This window comes from Eschrichtius robustus, chromosome 9, assembly GCF_028021215.1.
Source record: "Eschrichtius robustus isolate mEscRob2 chromosome 9, mEscRob2.pri, whole genome shotgun sequence".
NCBI classification, from domain to species: Eukaryota; Metazoa; Chordata; class Mammalia; order Artiodactyla; family Eschrichtiidae; genus Eschrichtius; species Eschrichtius robustus.
Window position 1 is genome coordinate 25,985,948 of NC_090832.1, and position 24,593 is coordinate 26,010,540.

General features: G+C 42.3%; 1 protein-coding gene across 2 annotated transcripts in view; it reads right to left on the minus strand.

Moving 5' to 3' along the window:
- Positions 1 to 24,593, minus strand: part of ARFGEF3 (ARFGEF family member 3) — a 195,354-nt gene that overhangs the window by 34,852 nt on the left and 135,909 nt on the right. For both annotated transcript variants that reach the window (XM_068551232.1, XM_068551231.1), the window contains 7 exons: positions 23,445 to 23,762; positions 20,998 to 21,131; positions 18,500 to 18,645; positions 16,720 to 16,899; positions 12,573 to 12,717; positions 10,511 to 10,633; positions 815 to 918 (listed from right to left, as the gene is read on the minus strand). In XM_068551232.1, coding sequence (XP_068407333.1) covers positions 815 to 918; positions 10,511 to 10,633; positions 12,573 to 12,717; positions 16,720 to 16,899; positions 18,500 to 18,645; positions 20,998 to 21,131; positions 23,445 to 23,762 — 1,150 coding nt within the window. The remainder of the gene's footprint in view (positions 1 to 814; positions 919 to 10,510; positions 10,634 to 12,572; positions 12,718 to 16,719; positions 16,900 to 18,499; positions 18,646 to 20,997; positions 21,132 to 23,444; positions 23,763 to 24,593) is intronic.

The following is a 24,593-nucleotide window of genomic DNA, read 5'->3' on the forward strand; positions in this document are numbered from 1 at the left end:
AGAGCCCTGAGCAGTAACAAGTAGGGTGTGTTTGAGGGACAGAAAGGGAGCGCGGCGAACACAGTGAGTGAGGGGGGAAAGGTGGCGGGGTCCGGTCATGTGGGCCTTGTGGAAGCGGCTGGAGGAGGAAATCAGGGCTGTGCATCCTTTCTAAAGCCCTGGGGCTTAACGCTGTCAGTGCTATCACCAAGGGAGAGTGAGGAACAGATAGACAACAGGACGCCAGGGACACAACCTTAGAAGACAGGAGAAGAGCTACGGAGAGGGGGTGTCGCTGAAGCCCAGGGAGAAAGGGCTTTGAGAAGGGACCATCATCTTGTTCCACGGGCGTGTGACACGGTAACGACAGAGAGTCACTGGACTTCGCATAAGGAAGGTCACTGTTCACACTGATAAACGATGTTTCATTGGATTTTTTTTTTTTTTTTTTTACTAGATCTTGACTGCATACGACCCTCTTACTTTTTCTAATGTCTCTTTTCACTGTGTGCAGCCCACTGTCCATGTTTTCGTACCATCGGGAGGATTTCCTGTGACCTCTTAGCCTGACACAGATATAGAGATTATGGTAGTTCATGTATCGCGGAGTATGAATGAGACGTTTCAGAGATCTCAAAACCCAATTGTGTGTTTTAGTACATTTTCATTACTTTCTTTCTCTCCTTTGTAGAAGTGGGGGGACAAAAATTTATACTCCAAATCTAAGCCCCAATCTCCTCAGAGACAGCAGAAAGTACTTCTCTCGGGCGTCCACAAAATACCTCCATGCATGTTTTGTAAGCATCTTCTGAGGTGGGTTTCGGGGCCTGCGTACCTGAGAACAGCGCCTGAGGTAATCCAGGGCAGGGAGGCACAGGTCTGGGGACGTGGCTCCGGGTCCTGGGACACAGTCTCCGATTTCTTTACAGTCCACCTCCCCTGGGGGCAGCAGGGGAGACAGAGACAAATATTGTTTATCCCCTTATAACAGAAGACCTACTTAGTCATACAGCATGCGTTCCCCAAACGTTTACTAACATAGAAAAGGAAAAATTACTCCAAATTGTACAACCCTTTCACTCAAATTTCCCCCTACATGTGTACATGTTAAACACATTTGGGATCATGCTGTACATCTTACCTTGTTGAAATTATTCTGTTCTGTAACTCCCCTTTTCACTAAACAATGACCACTTTTTCCATATCCTGCGACAGTACTTTCAGTGGTTGGATGGTGGTTTTTTGTACCTGGACACAATGCAATTTTTCTAATTCACTTCCCTGGGCCCTGCTGTTGATGGTGTGACTCTGAAGCTTTGATGACAGGATGATCCTCGAGACCAGCCATGTGCTGGGCAGAAAGGAAGCACTAGGGCCCTCTCTGTTTGGAAAAGGACCTCCTTCGTTGCCAGGACTCAGCACTAAACAGTGATGATAAAGGAAGACTCTGGGAAGATCTGAAACATCTGGGGTTTGGGGATGGAGACTACTAAATTGAACTGAAATGACTTCTATTTTGTGTGTATATATCTAGAAATTTAACAGATCTCTAGAGGGCATCTAGATAGTCTATAGGCATACAGTAGTTGGAAATTATCATTTTTCTTCTCATGTAAGAATCTACTTCTATACTTTTAATAAAATTATTCCGCAGTACTGTAATTGTTTCTAACTGTCTACAATTGTAGCAACCGGCACCCTTACCTGTGGGTAAACAGACATAATTACTAGGTATTAGTTAAAATTTAGGAGACAAAGAGGCATGTTTCTCCTTAAGAAAGAAAAGATAACCATTTGTATATTTTAGATCAGGGACTGGTAAACTTTTTTTTATACAGGGTCAGACAGTAAATATTTTAGGCTTTGCAGGTCACACTCTCTTTGTTGCAACTTCTCAACTCTGTCACGATAGCACAAAAACAACCACAGACAAATGACCAGGGCTGTGTTCCAATAAAACTTTACTTCTAAAAACTCTGAGTGGGGGGCATTGGCCTGTGGGCCATAGTTTGCCAACCCCTGGTTTAGATTAACACACCTTAGAGTATAAAAACACAGAGCAGTTCAAATTCATGTTGACATAACCAAGTGGGAATAAAAAATAAATCCATTTCCTATCCTGTTAATCACAGTGTTCCAAGTTTTTTACGGAGGCTGCTGTCACACATCAAAGTCTGTGCACGGGGCGGCCCCTGGAGGCGGGCAGGACACAGCCAGCGTGGCTGTGCCCACTGACCCCAAGCCACAGACAAGTAACTCCACCTTATAATTCACAGAAAAAAATGGAATCTTTCTGTTTTAAATATCCTCAGATGCGCACTGATAATTCTGCATCTCCATTTTCAGGCCCCAGCTCCCTCGCTGAGATAAGATCTCAAATTTCTAACATTTCTACCGTGAAAATTTCTAACATCTCCACTTGAATATTTCATAGAAACTCAACATGTCCCAGTGTCCAAAGATAGAATTCATTATTGTTCCTCTCCTCCACTCCTTTTGGATATCCTAATTCTGGGAAACATCAGTCCTGGCAAGGAACTTGGGGAGTCAACCTCAGTTCCACCCTCTCTTAGGCCCCACACCAGAGCAGTCCAAGCCCTCCGGATCCCACCTCTACAATATCCTGAGCTCCATCCTCTCTGCTCTCTCCCAAACTCCTGCACACTGGTCTCTGCCCGTAGCCTCTTGTCCTTACCCACAGGGGCACATGCCTGCTAGTTTAGTTTCTAAGGTCACATGTGATACACCACTCGGTGGCTTCAAAACCTTCCCTGCACGTTCTCGATTTCCCGGTGTGGCATGCAGGGCCCTTTAGAGCCTGGCCCCTTCCTCTCTTTCCAACTCATCACCCAGGATCCCTCCTTTGTGGTACCTCCAACGTACCCTACTCTTAGAAAAGTAAACCTACAGGAGCTCACACCACAAAGTTCAAATGTCACTTTCCCTTTGAAGTCTGCATGGCCCTACTACCAAGCACCCCATCTCAGCTGCTTGTTCATTTCAGTTTAAATGGCTTTTTTTTTTTTCTAGCCTCTATGAAAATATTCATCTTCCTGAACTGTGACTATTGATTTGTGTGTCTGTTTCCCAGAAGAGGCTGAGAGGCTCTCATAGGCAGGAAGCATGTTATATTCATCTGTGTATCCCCATAGTATGTACAGGTCACCATGCCCCCGTAGCAGGCCCTCGACTGTTCACCAAACAATAGAATACCAATAATAATGGTTCTTAAATAAAATATAGGGTTGTGGAATAATGGAAAATACATATGTTGGTCTCCACCTCTGGCTCCTGGCACAGAGCTCCTAAAACCCTAATTTCCCAAATGATAAGACTACTAGGAGCATCTTTGGTGCTAATATTTGATCTTCAACTCTAGTTCCTGATGCAGAGCTCCTAAATCCCTTGGAATTTCCTGGTGATAGAGTCTTTTGTTCTAGTGAGGCAAAGCTTGGTAAGCTCCTGGACGGGGGCTGGTCACCAGAAAGACCATAGGAAGAAGAGGGGGGTTGGAAATTGAGTTAATGATTGATCATGGCCACATGATGAAGCCTCCATAAGAAATCCCCAGAGTATGGCGTTCAGAGAGCTTCTGGGTTGGTGAACACATCTACATGCTGGGAAGAGGGTGTACCCCCAACTCCATGAGGGCAGAAGCTCCTGAGCTTGGGACCCTCCTGGACCTCAACTTATATAATCTCTTGATCTGGCTGTTTATCTGTATCCTTTATCATATCTATTATTATATAATAAGCTGATAAATGTAAGCATTTCCCTGAGTTCTGTGAGCTGTTCTAATGAATCACTGAATCCAAAGGATGGGGGGGGGGTCATGGGAACCTCTGATTTGTAGCCAAGTTAAACAGAAGTTGTGGGTAACTTGGGGACCTTCTACTTGTAATTGTCATTTGAAATGGCGGGGGGCAGTCTCATAGGACTGAGCCCTTCACATGTGGGGTCTGCTGGTCTAACTCTGGTTGGGGTCAGAATTGAATTGACAATAGGACACCCAGCTGATATCACAGAGAACTGCCTGGTGTGGGAACAAAGCCCACACATCTGGTGTCAGAACTCTTGTGAATGAGGTAGTAGTTGAGAGAGTAAAGGAGAAATACAGGAGGAAAGTTTTTTCTAAACAAGGACTGGATTTTTTACTATCTAAGGCAGAGATTCATTACTTTAAGGTATTCTTATGATTAAGATACTAAACTGTTTGGCTTCTATTTAACGTAGAGCAGAGTTTAAAAAGAATAAAATATTACTCTGTCTTTCAAAAGAAACCTTCCTCTGAAGCCCAGTATGTAAAGTGGATAAGTGAGGGGCTTTCATGGTTGCCCCTCAGCTCAGCCCTCTATTTCCCAGGGTATACAGAAGCATAGAATGGGTGTAGGTAAGAATAGAATATAACAAGGATGGTCTGTGGATCAGACTTGTGGCCTCCAGCCTCTGTCTTGAAACTTGCATTTTATTCCTGCTCCAAAATAAGGGGAACATGAATGAAGTCACCTAGCTTCTCTGTGTCCTATTTTCTTTTACAAAGAAATTGTCAGTTATTTTGCAAGAATACAAAAGAATATTATGAACCTTATATTTTCTTTTTTTAAAAGGTTCTCAAGGCTCCAGGTCTCAGAGCACACCAGGGTGAAACTCAAAACTTGAAGGCTTGACCAGAGCCTCCCATCAAGCCTCTTAGATAGCCTCAACCACCAGAGGACAGACAACAGAAGCAAGAAAAACTACAATCCTGCAGCCTGTGGACCAAAAACCACAGTTACAGAAAGATAGAGAAGATGAAAAGGCAGAGGGCTATGTACCAGATGAAGGAACAAGAAAAAACCCCAGAAAAACAACTAAATGAAGTGGAGATAGGCAACCTTCCAGAAAAAGATTTCAGAATAATGATAGTGAAGATGATCCAGGACCTCGGAATAAGAATGGAGGCAAAGATTGAGAAGATGCAAGAAATGATTAACAAAGACCTAGAAGAATTAAAGAACAAACAAACAGAGATGACCAATACAATAACTGAAATGAAAACTACACTAGAAGGAATCAATAGCAGAATAACTGAGGCAGAAGAACGGATAAGTGACCTGGAAGACAGAATGGTGGAATTCACTGCTGCGGAACAGACTAAAGAAAAAAGAATGAAAAGAAATGAAGACAGCCTAAGAGACCTCTGGGACAACATTAAACGCAACAACATTCGCATTATAGGGGTCCCAGAAGGAGAAGAGAGAGAGAAAGGACCAGAGAAAATATGTGAAGAGATTATAGTCGAAAACTTCCCTAACATGGGAAAGGAAATAGCCACCCAAGTCCAGGAAGCGCAGAGAGTCCCATACAGAATAAACCCAAGGAGAAACACGCCGAGACACATAGTAATCAAAGTGGCAAAAATTAAAGACAAAGAAAAATTATTGAAAGCAGCAAGGGAAAAACGACAAATAACATACAAGGGAACTCCCATAAGGTTAACAGCTGATTTCTCAGCAGAAACTCTGCAAGCCAGAAGGGAGTGGCATGATATACTTAAAGTGATGAAAGGGAAGAACCTACAACCAAGATTACTCTACCCGGCAAGGATCTCATTTAGATTTGATGGAGAAATCAAAAGCTTTACAGACAAGCAAAAGCTAAGAGAATTCAGCACCACCAAACCAGCTCTACAACAAATGCTAAAGGAACTTCTCTAAGTGGGAAACACAAGAGAAGTAAAGGACCTACAAAAACAAACCCAAAACAATTAAGAAAATTGTCATAGGAACATACATATCGATAATTACCTTAAACGTGAATGGATTAAATGCCCCAACCAAAAGACATAGACTGGCTGAATGGATACAAAAACAAGACCCATATATATGCTGTCTACAAGAGACCCACTTTAGACCTAGGGACACATACAGACTGAAAGTGAGGGGATGGAAAAAGATATTCCATGCAAAAGGAAATCAAAAGAAAGCTGGAGTAGCTATACTCATATCAGATAAAATAGACTTTAAAATAAAGAATGTTACAAGAGACAAGGAAGGACACTACATAATGATCCAGGGATCAATCCAAGAAGAAGATATAACAATTATAAATATATATGCACCCAACATAGGAGCACCTCAATACATAAGGCAACTGCTAACAGCTATAAAAGAGGAAATCGACAGTAACACTATAATAGTGGGGGACTTTAACACTTCACTTACACCAATGGACAGATCATCCAAAATGAAAATAAATAAGGAAACAGAAGCTTTAAATGACACAATAGACCAGATAGATTTAATTGATATATATATAGGACATTCCATCCAAAAACAGCAGATTACACGTTCTTCTCAAGTGCGCACGGAACATTCTCCAGGATAGATCACATCTTGGGTCACAAATCAAGCCTCAGTAAATTTAAGAAAATTGAAATCATATCAAGCATCTTTTCTGACCACAACGCGATGAGATTAGAAATGAATTACAGGGAAAAAAACGTAAAAAAGACAAACACATGGAGGCTAAACAATACATTACTAAATTACCAAGAGATCACTGAAGAAATCAAAGAGCAAATAAAAAAATACCTAGAGACAAATGACAATGAAAACACGACGACCCAAAACCTATGGGATGCAGCAAAAGCGGTTCTAAGAGGGAAGTTTATAGCTATACAAGCCTACCTCAAGAAACAAGAAAAATCTCAAGTAAACAATCTAACCTTACACCTAAAGAAACTAGAGAAAGAAGAACAAACAAAACCCAAAGTTAGCAGAAGGAAAGAAATCATAAAGATCAGAGCAGAAATAAATGAAATAGAAACAAAGAAAACAATAGCAAAGATCAATAAAACTAAAAGTTGGTTCTTTGAGAAGATAAACAAAATTGATAAGCCATTAGCCAGACTCATCAAGAAAAAGAGGGAGAGGACTCAAATCAATAAAATCAGAAATGAAAAAGGAGAAGTTACAACAGACACCGCAGAAATACAAAGCATCCTAAGAGACTACTACAAGCAACTTTATGCCAATAAAATGGACAACCTGGAAGAAATGGACAAATTCTTAGAAAGGTATAACCTTCCAAGACTGAATCAGGAAGAAACAGAAAATATGAACAGACCAATCACAAGTAATGAAATTGAAACTGTGATTAAAAATCTTCCAACAAACAAAAGTCCAGGACCAGATGGCTTCACAGGTGAATTCTATCAAACATTTAGAGAAGAGCTAACACCCATCCTTCTCAAACTCTTCCAAAAAATTGCAGAGGAAGGAACACTCCCAAACTCATTCTATGAGGCCACCATCACCCTGATACCAAAACCAGACAAAGACACTACAAAAAAAGAAAATTACAGACCAATATCACTGAGGAATATAGATGCAAAAATCCTCAACAAAATACTAGCAAACAGAATCCAACAACACATTAAAAGGATCATACACCACGATCAAGTGGGATTTATCCCAGGGATGCAAGGATTCTTCAATATACGCAAATCAATCAATGTGATACACCATATTAACAAATTGAAGAATAAAAACCATATGATCATCTCAATAGATGCAGAAAAAGCTTTTGACAAAATTCAACACCCATTTCTGATAAAAACTCTCCAGAAAGTGGGCATAGAGGGAACCTACTTCAACATAATAAAGGCCATATATGACAAACCCACAGCAAACATCATTCTCAATGGTGAAAAACTGAAAGCATTTCCTCTAAGATCAGGAACGAGACAAGGATGTCCACTCTCACCACTATTATTCAACATAGTTCTGGAAGTCCTAGCCACGGCAATCAGAGAAGAAAAAGAAATAAAAGGAATACAAATTGGAAAAGAAGAAGTAAAACTGTCACTGTTTGTGGATGACATGATACTATACATAGAGAATCCTAAAACTGCCACCAGAAAACTGCTAGAGCTAATTAATGAATATGGTAAAGTTGCAGGATACAAAATTAATGCACAGAAATCTCTTGCATTCCTATACACTAATGATGAAAAATCTGAAAGAGAAATTATGGAAACACTCCCATTTACCATTGCAACAAAAAGAATAAAATACCTAGGAATAAACCTACCTAGGGAGACAAAAGACCTGTATGCAGAAAACTATAAGACACTGATGAAAGAAATTAAAGATGATACCAACAGATGGAGAGATATACCATGTTCTTGGCTTGGAAGAATCAACATTGTGAAAATGAGTATACTACCCAAAGCAATCTACAGATTCAATGCAATCCCTATCAAATTACCAATGGCATTTTTTACGGAGCTAGAACAAATCATCTTAAAATTTGTATGGAGACACAAAAGACCCCGAATAGCCAAAGCAGTCTTGAGGCAAAAAAATGGAGCTGGAGGAATCAGACTCCCTGACTTCAGACTATACTACAAAGCTACAGTAATCAAGACAATATGGTACTGGCACAAAAACAGAAACATAGATCAATGGAACAAGATAGAAAGCCCAGAGATTAACCCACGCACCTATGGTCAACTAATCTATGACAAAGGAGGCAAAGATATACAATGGAGAAAAGACAGTCTCTTCAATAAGTGGTGCTGGGAAAACTGGACAGCTACATGTAAAAGAATGAAATTAGAATACTCCCTAACATCATACACAAAAATACACTCAAAATGGATTAGAGACCTAAATATAAGACTGGACACTATAAAACTCTTAGAGGAAAACATAGGAAGAACACTCTTTGACATAAATCACAGCAAGATCTTTTTTGATCCACCTCCTAGAGTAATGGAAATAAAAACAAAAATAAACAAGTGGGACCTAATGAAACTTCAAAGCTTTTGCACAGCAAAGGAAACCATAAACAAGACGAAAAGACAACCCTCAGAATGGGAGAAAATATTTGCAAATGAATCAATGGACAAAGGATTAATCTCCAAAATATATAAACAGCTCATTCAGCTCAATATCAAAGAAACAAACACCCCAATCCAAAAATGGGCAGAAGACCTAAACAGACATTTCTCCAAAGAAGACATACAGACGGCCACGAAGCACATGAAAAGATGCTCAACATCACTAATTATTAGAGAAATGCAAATCAAAACTACAATGAGGTATCACCTCACTCCTGTTAGAATGGGCATCATCAGAAAATCTACAAACAATAAATGCTGGAGAGGGTGTGGAGAAAAGGGAACCCTCTTGCACTGTTGGTGGGAATGTAAATTGATACAGCCACTATGGAGAACAATATGGAGGTTCCTTAAAAAACTAAAAATAGAATTACCATATGACCCAGCAATCCCACTACTGGGCATATACCCAGAGAAAACCGTAATTCAAAAAGACATATGCACCCGAATGTTCATTGCGGCACTATTTACAATAGCCAGGTCACGGAAGCAACCTAAATGCCCATCAGCAGACGAATGGATAAAGAAGTTGTGGTACATATATACAATGGAATATTACTCAGCCATAAAAAGGAACAAAATTGAGTCATTTGTTGAGACGTGGATGGATCTAGAGACTGTCATACAGAGTGAAGTAAGTCAGAAAGAGAAAAACAAATATCGTATATTAATGCATGTATGTGGAACCTAGAAAAATGGTACAGATGAGCCAGTTTGCAGGGCAGAAGTTGAGACACAGATGTAGAGAAGGGACATATGGACACCAAGGGGGGAAAACTGCGGTGGGGTGGGGATGGTGGTGTGCTGAATTGGGCGATTGGGATTGACATGTATACACTGATGTGTATAAAATTGATGCCTAATAAGAACCTGCAGTATAAAAAAACAAACAATACAACTAATACTAAACTTTTATTGGGTTATTTGTATGGAAATATGTTAATATAAATGTTTCAGACATTACATAAAAAAAAAAAAAAACAAAAAACTTGAAGGCTTAAGTTCCTTCTAAACTTTGGGTTTAACTAACTGCCACTCCCTTCCATTTCACCCCAGATAAACACGTGTTATACAAACATCTGATCCAGCAGGTTATGCTGTATAGCAAGACTCTACTGTGTTAAAGTATTTCTAAATTAAGCATAAAATCAGCTAGGTAGTTCCTAAAACACACGAAGTCTCAAAGAAGGGTGACTTCTACACCTTCAAAATACGTTTTGTAATCAGTAAGGTCTGGGGGAAGGCATTCTAAATTTTTGCTTAACAGCTGGGAACTCAAACTCTAATTAGGCTAATAGACTAATTAATAGACTTCTAATTATGTGACACTGAGGACAGTAGTTTCCTGTGTGAGGGTAATTACTGAACATAATATTGAATATTTTAAGATTCAAAAAGAAGTTGGAGTAAAATAATATATGAAGACATGTTTCATTATAAAATTATTCCATGAACACAATGAAAAGTATCAACCCTGGACAGGGTCAAAGCCGCGTTTACAGTAAGCTTTGTGCGTCTGAGCGCACAGCATAGCGCCATCTGCCCCTATACCAGGATGCCTGCTTGCCTGCTGCAGCCAGATCACACAGAGCCATCCAGGAGAGGGTCCCCAGCTGTCAGGAGGCAGGAAAGGAGGGCTCCACTTACCCAGTCCTTTGACAAACTTCATAAGGCACATGATGTAACTAGTGGCCGCATTAGCAAAGACCTGGATGTTGTCAGTATTGAGAAAAGCTTCAAATACATCAAACACCGGAGCCTGGCCTTTTCCTGAGGGAGGAAGATTATAGAGTTTTAAGAAAGTTAAGGCTCTACCCTTCAGGTTGCCCATACTCCCAGCACCTTCCACAGAGCCTTAGAAAAGGTCTGTTGGAGAAAAGCCTGGGCCTTTTGACTGGATAACTGGCTTGGCTCCCATGCTGTCCTTCTCAGCTTTGCCTGCAGAGGGAACTGTAGGAAGGCTATGAAGAGAGCTCGGTAGAGGGACCAGGGCAAAGCCGGCTGAACCCAGGGCTGAGGCAATGTGTAGGTCTACATAGGGTGATTAAATATGTGGTCTTTTGGAATTCTCCTCCACACATAATTATAGGGAAGGGAAGGTTTAGATAAACCCCTGATGGCATATACTAATTTATTCATACCTGAGCCGAAAAGAGTTAACATAGAAGGCTTAAGGCTGCTATCCTTAGAAAGGCCTGCTTGCACAGTGGGTCCTGGGCTGGAGTCTGGGAAGCTGGCTCTCAGAATATTCCCAAGCAACAGTTAACTGGATGGTTCACTGTGACTGGATGGTTGGTGCAAACAACGTGGTTTGATCTGAACCTCTGCTTTTTTTCAGGCAGTATGGATTTTGGAATATGCTAGGCAGAGGGTACCTAAGTGACCAGCCCTTAGCTGGGTCTCTAGTGGGCTTCCCTGGGCAGAAAGACCTACACACTGCCCTATGGTCATACATGTTGCTGCATTTTCCCTGCTGGAGGAAGAGTGTGCCCTGTGGGACCCCCTCATGGGATGGTGAGAGCTCAGGGAAGCCTGTGCAGGGATTCTGTGTTTTCCCCTTAGGATCTGGCTTGTCCTTACCATGTTGCCATAATAAATCTTGGCTGTTAGCCATGTAATAAATCTGAGCTATGTAATAAATCTTAGCATAACTACATGCTGAGTCCCAGGAGTCCTTCTGATGGGTCTCTAAGTGCAGGGGTAGTCTTGGGGACCCCTGACACAACACCTCTGGTCACCGGGCCTGCTGTATGGCTGCCCATCTATTTCCAGCCAGACCTGATCTCCCTAATTCGAATTCCCTGTTATTTGGATACTTTTTTGCTTCTTCCTAGCCAAGTGGATAACATTTTTCTTTTGGCTTTACAAAAGAACTCAACACAGATACATATAAGTGAAACAACGGAAGTCTCTCGGCCTTTTGTCCAATCTGTCACTGAGAGCTGGGCCTGATAACGCTCAGTGTTCTTGGTTTGCTGGCAGAACTCAGAACTTGTGTTCCTGATACACCAGCTCATTTCCTGCTGCTAAAACAGCTGAATGCCAGTCTTCCCTATTATCCAACTTCTTTTTTTAAAAATTTATTTATTTTTGGCTGTGTTGGGTCTTCGTTGCTGCACGGGGGCTTTCTCCAGTCATGGTGAGCAGGGGCTACTCTTCGCTGAGGTGTGCGGGCTTCTCATTGCCGTGGCTTCTCTTGTTGTGGAGCACGGGCTCTAGGCACGGGCTTCAGTAGTTGTGGCGCACGGGCTTCAGTAGTTGTGGCACACGGGCTTAGTTGCTCCATGGCATGTGGGATCTTCCTGGACCAGGGCTCGAACCCATGTCCCCTGCACTGGCAGGCGGATTCTTAACCACTGCGCCACCAGGGAAGCCCTATCTGACTTCTTTTGATAGCATGAAGCTTGGCATAAAGAACTAATGCTCCATAGCCAGAATCATCCACACGTTCTTCCCATTATCATCACTCCTATTCAACATAGTACCAGAAGTCCTAGCTGGAGCAATTAGGCAAGAGTAGAAATAAAATACATCCAAACTGGAAAGGAAGAAGCAACACTGCCTCTTTTTGACGACGATGTGACCGTGTATACAGAAAATCTTAAAGATTCCACCAAAAAGATTCCACTCAAAAACCTTAGAGCTATAATAATTACGGTTTAGAACTACTAAACAAGTTTCAGGGTATGAAATCAACACACGGGCTTACCCATGGAGTAGTCACTGACCAGGTACTCCTTCCCCTCAGACTTGTCCCCACTGCGCACTGTTTCCAGGGCACTGAACAAGGGCCTCCATCCCGACTGGATTTGGGTGGAACACACTTCAACCAGCTCACCGATGGATGTGACGACCTGCAGAGGCAAAGGAGGTGGCATTTAACGCCTTTTCCATCTGAGAAGCAGGCGAATTTCTGGGAAGAATGATGTGCTTCTCTGCTCCCTATTTCTGGGTTAATTTTAGTGAAGGATAAAAATCAGAACCTAGAAAAACTCACTGAGAAGTCTTCTAAATAAGCAGCCGTATCACGTTAATTTGCATTTTACTAATGACTAATGTTGCTAAGAGTTTTCACAAGCCATTTTTAAATATTTTGGTGTTTTTGAAGTTAGGTTTTTGTCTTCTCATTATTGTCTTTTTTTATTGCGTTATTAAGAGTTCTTTGTGCATTCCAAATGTAAGCCCTTCCTGAGATACATGATTTGCAAATTTTTTTTTCACAGCTTTGGGCTTCTTCTTTTATTTTTATATGGTGTCTTTTGAAGAGCAAAAGTTTTAAATTTTCATGAAGTCCAAATCATCAATTTTTTTCTTTTTATGGATCCTGTTGGTGTCATTTCTAAAGAATCTTTGCATAACCGAAGGCCTCAAAGATGGTCTCCTATGCTTTCTTGTAGAAACATTTATAGTTTTTGCTCTTATTTAAGCCTATGACCCATTTTGAGTTATTTTTTGTGCATGGTAAGAGGAAGGGTGTAAGTTCATTTTTATTGTATATGTTCAAGCACCATTTGCTAAAAGTAATATCCTCTCTACTGAATTGCAATGACATCTTTGTCAAAAATTGACCATACATGTGAGAATTTATTTCTATACTTTCTATTCAGTTCCACTGATCTATAGGTCTACCTGTACACCAATACCACACTGGATTGATGACTGAAGTTTTAAAATCGGGTAATGTAAATTCTCCAAATTCGTTGTTCTTTTTCAAATGTGTTTTCTCTATTCTAGATCCTTTGAACTTGCATATAAATTTGAGAATCTTCCCAATTTCTTCAAAAAAGTCTGCTGATATTTTGATAGGAATTGCACTGGATCTATATATCAACTTGTGGAAATCTGCCATTTAAAAAATACTGTCTTTCAAGCCATGAACATAGCATATGTCATAATTTATTGGAATATTCTTTATTTTTTTCTCAGCAATGTTTTGTAGCTTTCAGTGTACAGGTATTTCACGTCTTTTACTAAATTTATTCCTAAATATTTTGTTTTTAGTGCTCTTGTGAATGGAATTGTTCTCTTAATTTCAATTTTTGATAGCTTACATCTTGAATATAGGAATTCAATTGATTTTAATACATTGTTTTTGTATCCGGCAGCCTTGCTAAACTCACTATTTTTTTTTTTTGGCTGCGCCGCATGGCATGTGGGATCCTAGTTCCCTGGCCAGGGATTGAACCTGCACCCTCTGCATCGGAAGCGCGGAGTCTTAACCACTAGACTGCCAGGGAAGTCTCGAAACACACTATTAATTCTAGTAACTTTTAAAATAAATTCCTTAGGATTTTCTACATATAAGACCGTGTTGTCTAGGAACTAAGACAGTTTTGCTTTTCAAAATTGGATGCCTTTAATTTTTCGGTACAGTGAGTAAAAGTCATAATGTTGAATACAACTGGTAAAGATGGAAATCTTTGCCTTGCTCCTAATTATTGGGAAAAAGCATTCAGTCCTTGACCATTGTGTAGTGTTTGATGTAAGATTCTCAAATACTCCCTTTATCCAATTAGGAAACTCCCTTCTATTCCTCATTTCTTGAAAGTGTTTTATTTAAAATGAGTGATGGATTTTGTAAAATGTTTTCTCTGTGTCTGTTAAGATGACCATAGGGTTTCAATCCTTTATTCTACTAATAAGATACATGACATTAATTGATTTTTGAGCTGTTAAACCAATCTTACACTGATTCTTTCTTCTGCCATCTCAAATCTTGTTGGTAAGCCCATCTAGTGGATTTTTCATTTGTTATTGTCCTTTTCAACTCTAGAATTTGCATTCTTTCAGTTTCCATTTCTCTACTTAGATCCCCTATTTTTGAGTCATTGTCATCATATTTTCCTTTAATTCTTTGAACCTATTTATGATAGCTGCTTAAAGTCTCTGTTCCCTAATCCAACATCCCAAGCCAGAGCCAGGACCCAGTGAATAGAACCCTCTTCCCACCATGTGCACCAGACTTCTTTGGCTAAATACTTTGTAATTTCTACCACGAGGGCATCATTGGTAGAGGTCACCAGCTCTTCTAGATCCTGTGTCTGCTTGTCTTCCCACCTCCAAATCTGCATTTTGGATATATATAATCCTGGTTTTAGCTTAATCCAACATCTGGTCTCACTCTAAGTCAGTTTCTATTTATTGTTTTTCCCCCAAGTATACATGACTGTTTCTTATTTCTTTGCATATCTCTTTTTTTTTTTTTTTTTGCTGAACATTGGACATTGTAGATAATATATTGTAGCAATGCTGGATTTATTTTTGAGTATTTATTTATTTATTTAACTAAGTTGCTTGGACTTACAATGTAGAATCTGTCTCTACTCTTCCCATGGCATGAGGCACCAATAATGTCTCTACTAAATTTCTTTATTTTGATTTTTCAGCCTGACTTCCTAGTGCTGTCCACGTGTCTGCATAGGTTAGTTGTCACTTGATGAAGTAGGCAGAGATTCTGCTCAAATACCTTGAGCCTTTAAGGCTTCCAATCTGTGTGTGCAGGCTGGGGAGAATATACAAAGTTCAGCCAGTTCCTAAGTCTCTCTGGTCTTTTACTTTCTGATGGGATCTGTACGGTCTATCCTATATATGCCCACATTTCAGTCAGCTAGAGATGCATGACGGACGTACCTAGTCCTTCTATGAAATCTCTGGCTTCCAGAGTCCCACGTTACATTTCTTACTGGTTCACCACTGCAGCCTTAGGCTAGCAAAGTTGTAGTATTATTCTATTGCTCATTTCCTAATGAATTCACCACTTTTAGTTGACAGACCAATGGTCTTTTTTCCTCTTCTTCAAACCAAGTCTGTCTCTTAGCACAGAAAAGCTGATTTTCCCAGTCAGCCCCACACTGGTCAAATTACTATTCTTGCCAACAGCTTGTGAGTTAAGTGATGACTTCCATCTTCAGCAAGAAGGTCACAGACTCCCACTGTTCTTAACCGAAGTTCTGGCAAGAACTATTTTTCACCATAAATGCTACTCAATTTGTTCTCTGCCCTTGGTCAACTGCAAGAGTCCTGAAATGGTTGCTTTTGACAATTTTTTTCTTTTCGTATACTTGATTTTTGTGGAGAGGATTCACTAACTTCTTCATGCCACCATAGTCAAAATTCCTCCTGTCCTAAATCTTTCTAAACATTGTTCAGAACTTAATAAGCATAGTTATTTTAAAGTCAGTCTCTGATAACTCCAATATCTGGATTCCTGGTGGGGAGTTAGGGACAGTGTGTGTGTCTATTTTTATTATTTTATTTCTGTATTCATGACATTCTATTTCCTAATGAGCCAATTATTTTAGATTGAATGCAGACATTCAGCTTCACCTGATGGCCAATTCCCTCATGGCCAATCCAGTCTCAGAGCTCTGCTTACTTCTTTGGGCTTCCCATTGTTACTTAGTTTTGGGCATCGTACTATTCCTTACTTTCTTGCCAGTGTGTACATGATATTTAAAATAAAAATTTTAACCCTTGTTTAACATTTTTAGTAGATTTCAGAGACAGAGAATCTGTCTGTGTTCCTAGCCCACCATCATGCTACGTAAATATGAAGTCTCTAGCTAGTTTCTTTACCATCTGTCTCTCCGTAGAGAATATGATAGTGGTTACGGGTATAGGCTAGGTATGAGAGTATAGACTATTACAGCTAGATTGCCTGGTTCAAATCCCAGTTCCACCAATCACTCATCACGAATCCTTAGCTAAATTGCTTAACCTCTTCTTGTCACAGATTCCATATAGGCTTATTGGAAAGATTAAATATGCAGCACTCACAGAACAGTCCTGCCAGTGCCCTCAACAAGAGCCAGCAGGCTATGGCAATGATGGCAGCACTGCTACCGTGACACACTGACCTGGTCTTGGACATCCTCGTCACACAACTCCAGCTGCATGATACGCTCAAAAGGTCGGAAGAGTGCTTCATTAAAGTGAAAATGAGGTGGCTCACTCCAGTCAGTGAGAACCTCCGTCAGTATATCATGGATGAAGGAAACTGCCTTCTGAGACACATGTCTTTCCTTATGGCAGGCAGCCTGCAAAATTCAGAGAGTCAAACACCCTCAGGACTTCAAGCAACTAAGAATCTGGTTTCTGAAGGTCTTCCTAACACACCTTACTGTAGGGAGGTGGAAGCAGCAATTCTGCTAAAGTAAAAGATTTCAAGGGATAAATATCAATGAACAGCACACAAAATTACATTTTAAATAATTTAACCAACTGATCAGACACATCTCCAATCTCACTTTGAAGTTTCTGGAAAAATAAGAGTTTCTAATAATTTCTTCTTCTTTTTTCCTGTAACGTGACAGTTTTCTTGGGTGGTATAGAACATGCTGACTAAAGACACTGGAACCTAGTCTGGAAACCACCCATGGTCTCACTGTTAGCCATGCCCCAAACATATGAAGATCAGATGCGACATTTGTCCCTCAGGGATGTGGGATGATGGCACCAATACAGCTTTAATTGGCTCACATCTTTGTATCCGTGTCCTTTAGTGGTCCTCTCCCACACTGACCCTGGGCTTGGATGTGTGACTTGCTTTGGATAATGGAACAATAGCAAATATTGCATAAGTAGAGAATTGAAAAGCAATTCTGATTTGGAGTTTGCCCTCTTGCTTTCCTTTGGAATCCTAAGAATGCCATGTGACTGAGCCAGGGCTAGTCTGCTGGAGGAGGAGAGACCACATAGAGAGGACCATCATCTGCCCAGGCTTACCAGTCATGAACCAGCTGGCCCCAGTCTTTGCAGAGGCTGACCACAAGTGAACACATTAAGGCCAGCTGAGATTAGCCAAGCCTGGCCCAGGCTAGAAGAGCCGCACAGCTCAGCTCGAATTTCTGACCCAGAGAATCATGAGCTCAATAAAGTTATTGTTTTAAGTCACTAGGCTTTGGGGGTGGTTTATTATAGTATCATACATACCTGATATACTGTTTCTCCATAACTATTTTTTACCCCCTTTCCTTACTAGAATGTTCTCAGGTTAGTAAATTTACTTCCCAAAAATACTTTATTTTATGACATAGCTCTACCAAGTAAGTGCTAAAGGACTATTTGGAATAGTTATCACTGTGAAACAGGGCAACAATTTCCCCATCATCTTAGAAGTAGCCAGTCATCATGTATTGAGGTGCTTAGATGGAGTTACCATATAATTTATCATATGGACTGCTTTCTTTTGGAGAGTCAAAGGGGTCCTAGTTAATTTTGTTGGGAAAACCAGGATTTATGGTTCCCCTACTTAGAAGGCACTGCCCAGAATATGTTTAGCTATTAGAAAAGAGAGCCTTGCAGGAACAAAAGACATTGTTATATTCATGTATAAAAATGAAACTCCAGACTTAGGTTGATAGCAGACCATGAAGTATAAGAAACCGGCAGTGTGAGGTGTCTACGTGAGTCACATAGTTTTAAAGAAAGAGGGTCAGAGTGATACCAGGGCAGTGCTGCCCTTGGGGCAATTCTTCAGGTGCCATAAGGTATAATCAGAGAACAAAGATGCTTACAACCAGGTGATGGGAACCTTACTGCTGTGGCCACAGTGCCCTTTGTCCCATGCTGACTGGAGACCCCTGTGCTCTCTCTGCTGCAGGAGGCCCCTGGGCTTCCCACTTTCCAGGTGCTCACCTCCACCAGGTGCGGCGCCACAAGACTCCAGCAGCGCATCACGTGGAGCAGGGGCCTCGATTTGCTCCGCACGATCCTCAGCATGGCGTCCCCGAGGCGGAACAGGTGGAGGGCGCTTTTTCGGTCTTGGGTGGATTTCACTTCTCCTACAGGAAGGTAAGACCATGAAAGCCATCAATCCAAAACTCAGAAATAGTTTGACCTGTTCAAGCATGGAGAGAGGATGAAAATCAAAGAGCTGTACTCGGATCAGTGGGATTATTCGGTATGAATTTGCCAAGACAGGAAAGGAGCGTGGATTCAAGAAAGAACAGGTGATTCACTTAACAAAGCCAGGGCCCACCTCTCCTGTTCACTGTAGCATCCCTGACATTTACACTTGTCAGGCAAACAATGCCTGTTGATAAGGAGGAATGATGTCGTGGTTAAGTAGAAGGGCCAGGGAATCGGCTGCCTAGGCCCAAATCCTGGCTCCATCATGTAGTAGTTGGGTTACGATGGACCAGAAGTTTACCTCTCTAATCCACACTTTCTCATTGTAAAAGTGGGGATGATAGTACCTACTTCTTAGTTACTTCAAGGATGAAATGTGATAATGCTCATAAAGTACTTAGCACAGGGCCTGGCATAGACTGCCTACCACACACACTTAGTTATATTGTTACTGTTGTTATCATTCCCATCCACTTGGTCAATGCTTAGTGGTACCTCTGAAGCCCTTGCCAAGCAGGTCAGGCCCCTTTGCACCCAATAACATGTGATCTAACCTCTGTCTTGCTTCCGTACAATCCTTGCCTACTCGGATCTCTTGCTACTTCTCTGCCACTGTCACCTTAGTCTTCTCCACTCTCTTTTTGCTCATGTGCTCCTGCTTCTCTCATACACCTACAAGATACTGATCACGGTCAGCCTCTTCCAACCAGAATGTGCCTTTCTAAGTAGTCTTGCCGTATCAAATAAACTTCAAAATGACAGCAACAAAAATCATTGACATTTACTGATTGTTTACTCTGCATCAGACATTGTGTTGGTTCTTTGTGTCTTTAATCACTTTTATTTTTATTGAAGTATAGTTGATATACAATGTGTTAATTCCTGCTGTACAGCAAAATGATTGAGTTATACACATATATACATTCTTTGTTATAGTCTTTTCCATTATGGATTATCATAGGATATTGAATATAGTTCCCTGTGCTATACAGTAGGACTTTGCTCTTTATCCATCCTATATATAATAGTTTGCATCTGCTAATCCCAAACTCCCACTCCATCCCTCTCCCACCCCCCACCTTGGCAACCACAAGTCTGTTCTCTATGTCTGTAATCACTTTAATTTTAAAAGCAACCCTTAAGAAGTAAATGTAACTACTGCCATGTACGGATTAGAACACTGAAGATCAGAAAGGTGAACCAACTTGCCTAAAATGACGCAGCTGGTAAGTAGTGAAGGCAGCATTTTAACTTGGATCTGATTGATTCCAAAGCCAATGCTTCCTTGCCCTAGGTCTGCTGCCTCTTCCTGACCCTCACTGCTCATGGTTTTTTGTAAGCTCAGAGTCTGCTGACTTCTCCATGCAGAAGACTTTGAAAGTGGTCCCTGGGCTCAGAGATGCTCTGGCAGTTGGCTGGATCTGGGAAGTTGGCTTTATACAGCTAAGGTTTTAAAGTCTATTAAAAACTCACGGGAATGGACTATGGTTCTCAAATTAGAATCTGCAGTAAGAATCAAAATTCCTGATGATGGAAGGACCTCGGAGGTTGTGCACTTCAACCTGCCACCAGTGCGATCCTGGCACACGGCTCTGTGACTCTGCCCTGGGGACAGGGTACTCACTGTTACAGCACAACAACCCTGGCTGCTGATGGACAGCTGCGTTTGTGAGCAACCTGCCACCCACTTGGGACGCTTGGGTGATTCAGTACAACTCTACCCCCTCTTCCACGCGTTGGCCTTCAAGAGGGCCTTCATCTGGCCTCATCCGTGAAGACAGCGATACTGACCCGCTGTTAAAGGGATATGCCCGGAGAGCAGTTTTTCTAAGAGTGGCCTGAGGCTTCTGTCAAGCCTTCCATTTTTCTCTCCCAGGCCCTTCTGAAATTAGAAGCTGCTTCTGCAAGCAGGCTGGACTAAGGCGGGTGTGTGCTTTGTGATATGGAGAGGAGTTCCTACCCTCATGTGAAGCTATCTGCACCCTGAGTAGCCACACCGTTTCTACATCACAAGATTTAGCAGAACACAGTCCGGCTCCAGCGGTAATACCCGCAACAACGGTGGCAGCAACATTTCCATTCACAAAGAATGATACCCCGCCCAAACTGCCAACCCCCATCCGCCACGATCATGCCTCAACACCAGATGACAAATTTTCACTCGAGCCAAGGTGACTGTGTATGAAGGGAATGTGGGTTCAAGTCTTCAGGCAGGCTGTTGGTATCAGAGATCTGGGCTGTTTCCTGTTAACCTCATGGCACGGTTTCTGCCGGGAAAGAATTACCTGGCATTGCCAGTGAGTAATCAACCGTTTCTGTGACGGAATGGAAAAGCTGGAACTGCGATGCTTTCTTCAGTTGGTAAAGAAAACCTCCCAGAGCCATGAGGTTCAACTTATCTGTAGCATCTTCAAAGAGCCTGGATGAAACAAAAAGACTTGTTACTTAGAAACAATTCAGCAAAGTCTTTATGGCAGAATGATTATGGTAATTTTCTTAGATGTGATTAATGAAAATGTGTAAACACTGTAAAGAAATGTACAGTACTATTATATCTCTTATTACTGAGTGCAAGTCTACTCTAAGATTCTAATCTGAAGGGTACAGACCATATTTAAAAAAATAATCTTTGTAGCCCCATGGCCTAGCTCAGCTGAGATGGGCACTCATAAAACATTTGGCAAGAAGTTGAAAGATGGCAAAGCATCACTCCCAGAAACTGAAACACTGGGAATGGAATTCTTACAATTAGCTTCAATCTCATAAGCTATGTTAAAGAAAAAACTCAGCAAATTAATCAAGGCTTTTGTTGGGCTACAATTGGCGAGTTTAATGCTGGGCTTGGCTCTGAGGAGGGTTCAGAAGCAGAGTAAACCTTATCTGTAAGCCCCCCAGGGGCAGGGACTGACCTTCTTACCCTTCTGACTCATACACCCAGAGCCCTGGACGTGGTGAAGCTCAAGTATGTACTGGAATAACGAATATTCCTTAACATAAAGGACTTTGCAGGTTCTTTTTGTTTTCCACTCTGTTGGGCACAGACATTTCTAGAAGGATTAGGGAGAAGGAGGTAAGCACAGGTAGCAGGGCTTAGAGGAGGGTCAGAGGCTCACTGGAACTTGGAATGTTGGGATCAAACACCGGTTTATGTGGCACATGAGGAATGAGGCGAGCCAACCTCCCTCTGCTCTGGGGTCATCCTGATGCCTGCCCTCCAAATCCGTGGTGACCCCAGAAGAGCAAGCAGCCCTATGGGGTGCCATGTTCTGGGTAAGGGAGAGTGTCTCCAATAGGAACTGAATAACAAAGCCCTCGTGAAGGGATACTACAAGGCACACAAGTTTTAAGATGGGAATCAGTGGATTAATCATTCACAAATTATCTAAACAAATATATTTTTCTTGTGTTTTCTAATTTCAATTTCAACACCATTTGGTTTCTGGATCCCATTAATCATTTCTTCTTCCTCTTTCCTAGTAGGAAAAGAGTGGTGAATAGTATATCCCATCTGACACCTGTATGCCACTTTCCAGCTTCCCAAACACTTTCACAGCCACCTTGTTGGATAGACAGGAAAAAGGGATTATTGTACCAGGTTGGTAGCTGAAGAAACTGAATCTCAGTGCAACTATTCACACAGACTCAACCCTGCAGCTGGCTGGTGTCAAAGCCAGGAGTGAACTCGAGTCTTCTGAGCCCAGCCAGTGACGCTCCCCCCACATCTCTACGCCCTTGCGGTCCGTCCTCCCACGTGAACTTCACTGCGCCTGTACTGGGTCGGCTGGGGCACAGCTGCCAGGTGTGGAAGAGTGAAGTGGGATGGTCTCCAGGTGAAGGTGACCAAAGCACTTTCCGCATCAAGAAGGGCCACCTCAATTCAGAAAAGCAGATAACAGGAAAGAGGGGGCTCATTCTTGTCTAGTTTCATGTGCAGCCACAGGAACAAGCAGCCAAATAATCACAATATATTATCATTTGTACATAGCTCACAAATAATAGTACCTTATTGTAATTTTGCACAGGCAGAAAGAAAAACCTTTTTGAAGACAAATTGGGACAACTGTTGATTTTAGCCTTATTATACTAGGGGAACAAATGGTATACATTAGTCTTGCAATAAATTCTTAAATGTTTTAAGATTGCATTTTCTCTAATAAATATGCATATTTTTTTCTAAAAAAAGAAGGAGGACCACCTAACAGTTGGAATTACTGCTGATTCCTCCCTCTACATCTTAATGTGACTTCTGGGTATCAATTTAGATCACACTCCTGGGTGCAGGATTTTAAAATATTACCATAAAAATAGCAAATGTTTACTATTTGCCAAGCTCTGTCCTAACTACTTCCCAGCGAACTAATTAATTTAACCTTATGGCTAGCCTGTGAGAGTTATGATACTTTATGGCCCTATTCTACGATGAGAAAGCAGGGCCTGTGGAAGTTGCCTGTGGTCATAGAGTAAGTGCAGAGCCTTCGCCCCGGGCTGCCTGACCCCGCCCCCGAGCCTCCAGCCTCAGTCACTAGACAAAAGAGTTCATTGTGAGTGTGCAGTGTGATGGCAGACAGAGACGTACTTGAAAAAAATTACAAGAGGCTTCAATGACTGGCTAACAAATCAAGTTGTCCTGGGAATGATTTTGAGAGCAGAAGAGAAGCATGTGGTGTGGCCAGCAGATGATGGGTGCTCTTTGGGGGGCAGCCCCCCGGGGCGTGGTGGGAACAGCGCGCACCTGTCGGCCTGGGTGGAGAGCGTGAGCACGACCTTGGCGGCACTGCTGCCCGTCATGAGGCTGCCCCCACGGAAGTCGGAGGCTCGGCCTCGGCTGCCTTCCCGGACGAGTTCCTGGATGGAGAGGGGCTGGATGACGGGGGCCGCGCTCAGGGAGCTCCCCTGCTCCAGGCTCTGCTCTTGGGGTGAGCCCTCGCTCTCCGGGTCCCCGAGGAGTCCGCCTCTGGGGGCCTTCTGAGGCTGGCTGATGGTCAGCGGGGGCTGAGAGGTGCCGTCGCTGAAGTGGGTATGCTCCAACGTGCCCACATACTCGCACACCCTGGAGAGAGTCACACACAGCAGCCGTTGAAAGTTGCAGCTCAGCCGGGCCTGCTCTGGCGACCCCACAGTGAGATACAAAGGAGCTCAGCCAGCCTTACAGTCCTCCTGAATTGTCCCCCTTCCTCTGGTGATAGCCACCTCTCTCCCCCTCGCGCTCCACTCCCACTCCCTCTCTTCCCGCTATACAGACTTTTATTTGAGTTGGACCAGACAGCCTGGAGGTGGGGTAAGGATTTCTCGGTGAAAGTCTGGGAACAGAGCTCTGTTTATCCAGGTACATCCTGTCCAGCGTGCTGGCTTATCAGGATTTTGGCTGTTTGCGTGAGTTTTCCCAAAGGGTCCTCTTCCCTCTCTCTCGTGCTCTAGTCAGGACTCAGAAAACACCTCCTTAACTTTGAGATCCCAGAATGAGTGCGCATATGGCGGACTGGCCCTCTGGCCACAATGGGCCCTCACTCAGGGGTTCCATCCAGCCATGTCCCACTGGGTCCTGGGTCGTAACCACTACTGGGGCAGGGGGTGGGGTAGTCACCTAATCACGGTAAACTCAGAGAAGAGTCACAACATATGGTACAGCTGCCAGCTTCCAAACTGTTCCCAATAGGACCTGGGACTAGAGACCCCCTCATCCCAGAATAAGTCCAGTTACTAGGAAAGACTATCCTGGATAATCCACTCTGATGTTCCATAATCAGGCCATTTTTTGACTCCATAGAAATTACTTGGGTGCAATTTAAGTCTTTCTCTTTTTCTCTTGCCTGTGAAAGCAATGGAGAGTAGCGGGTCACCAGCCTCCACATTAAAACCCATTGTGCTCCAGGCCGATTCA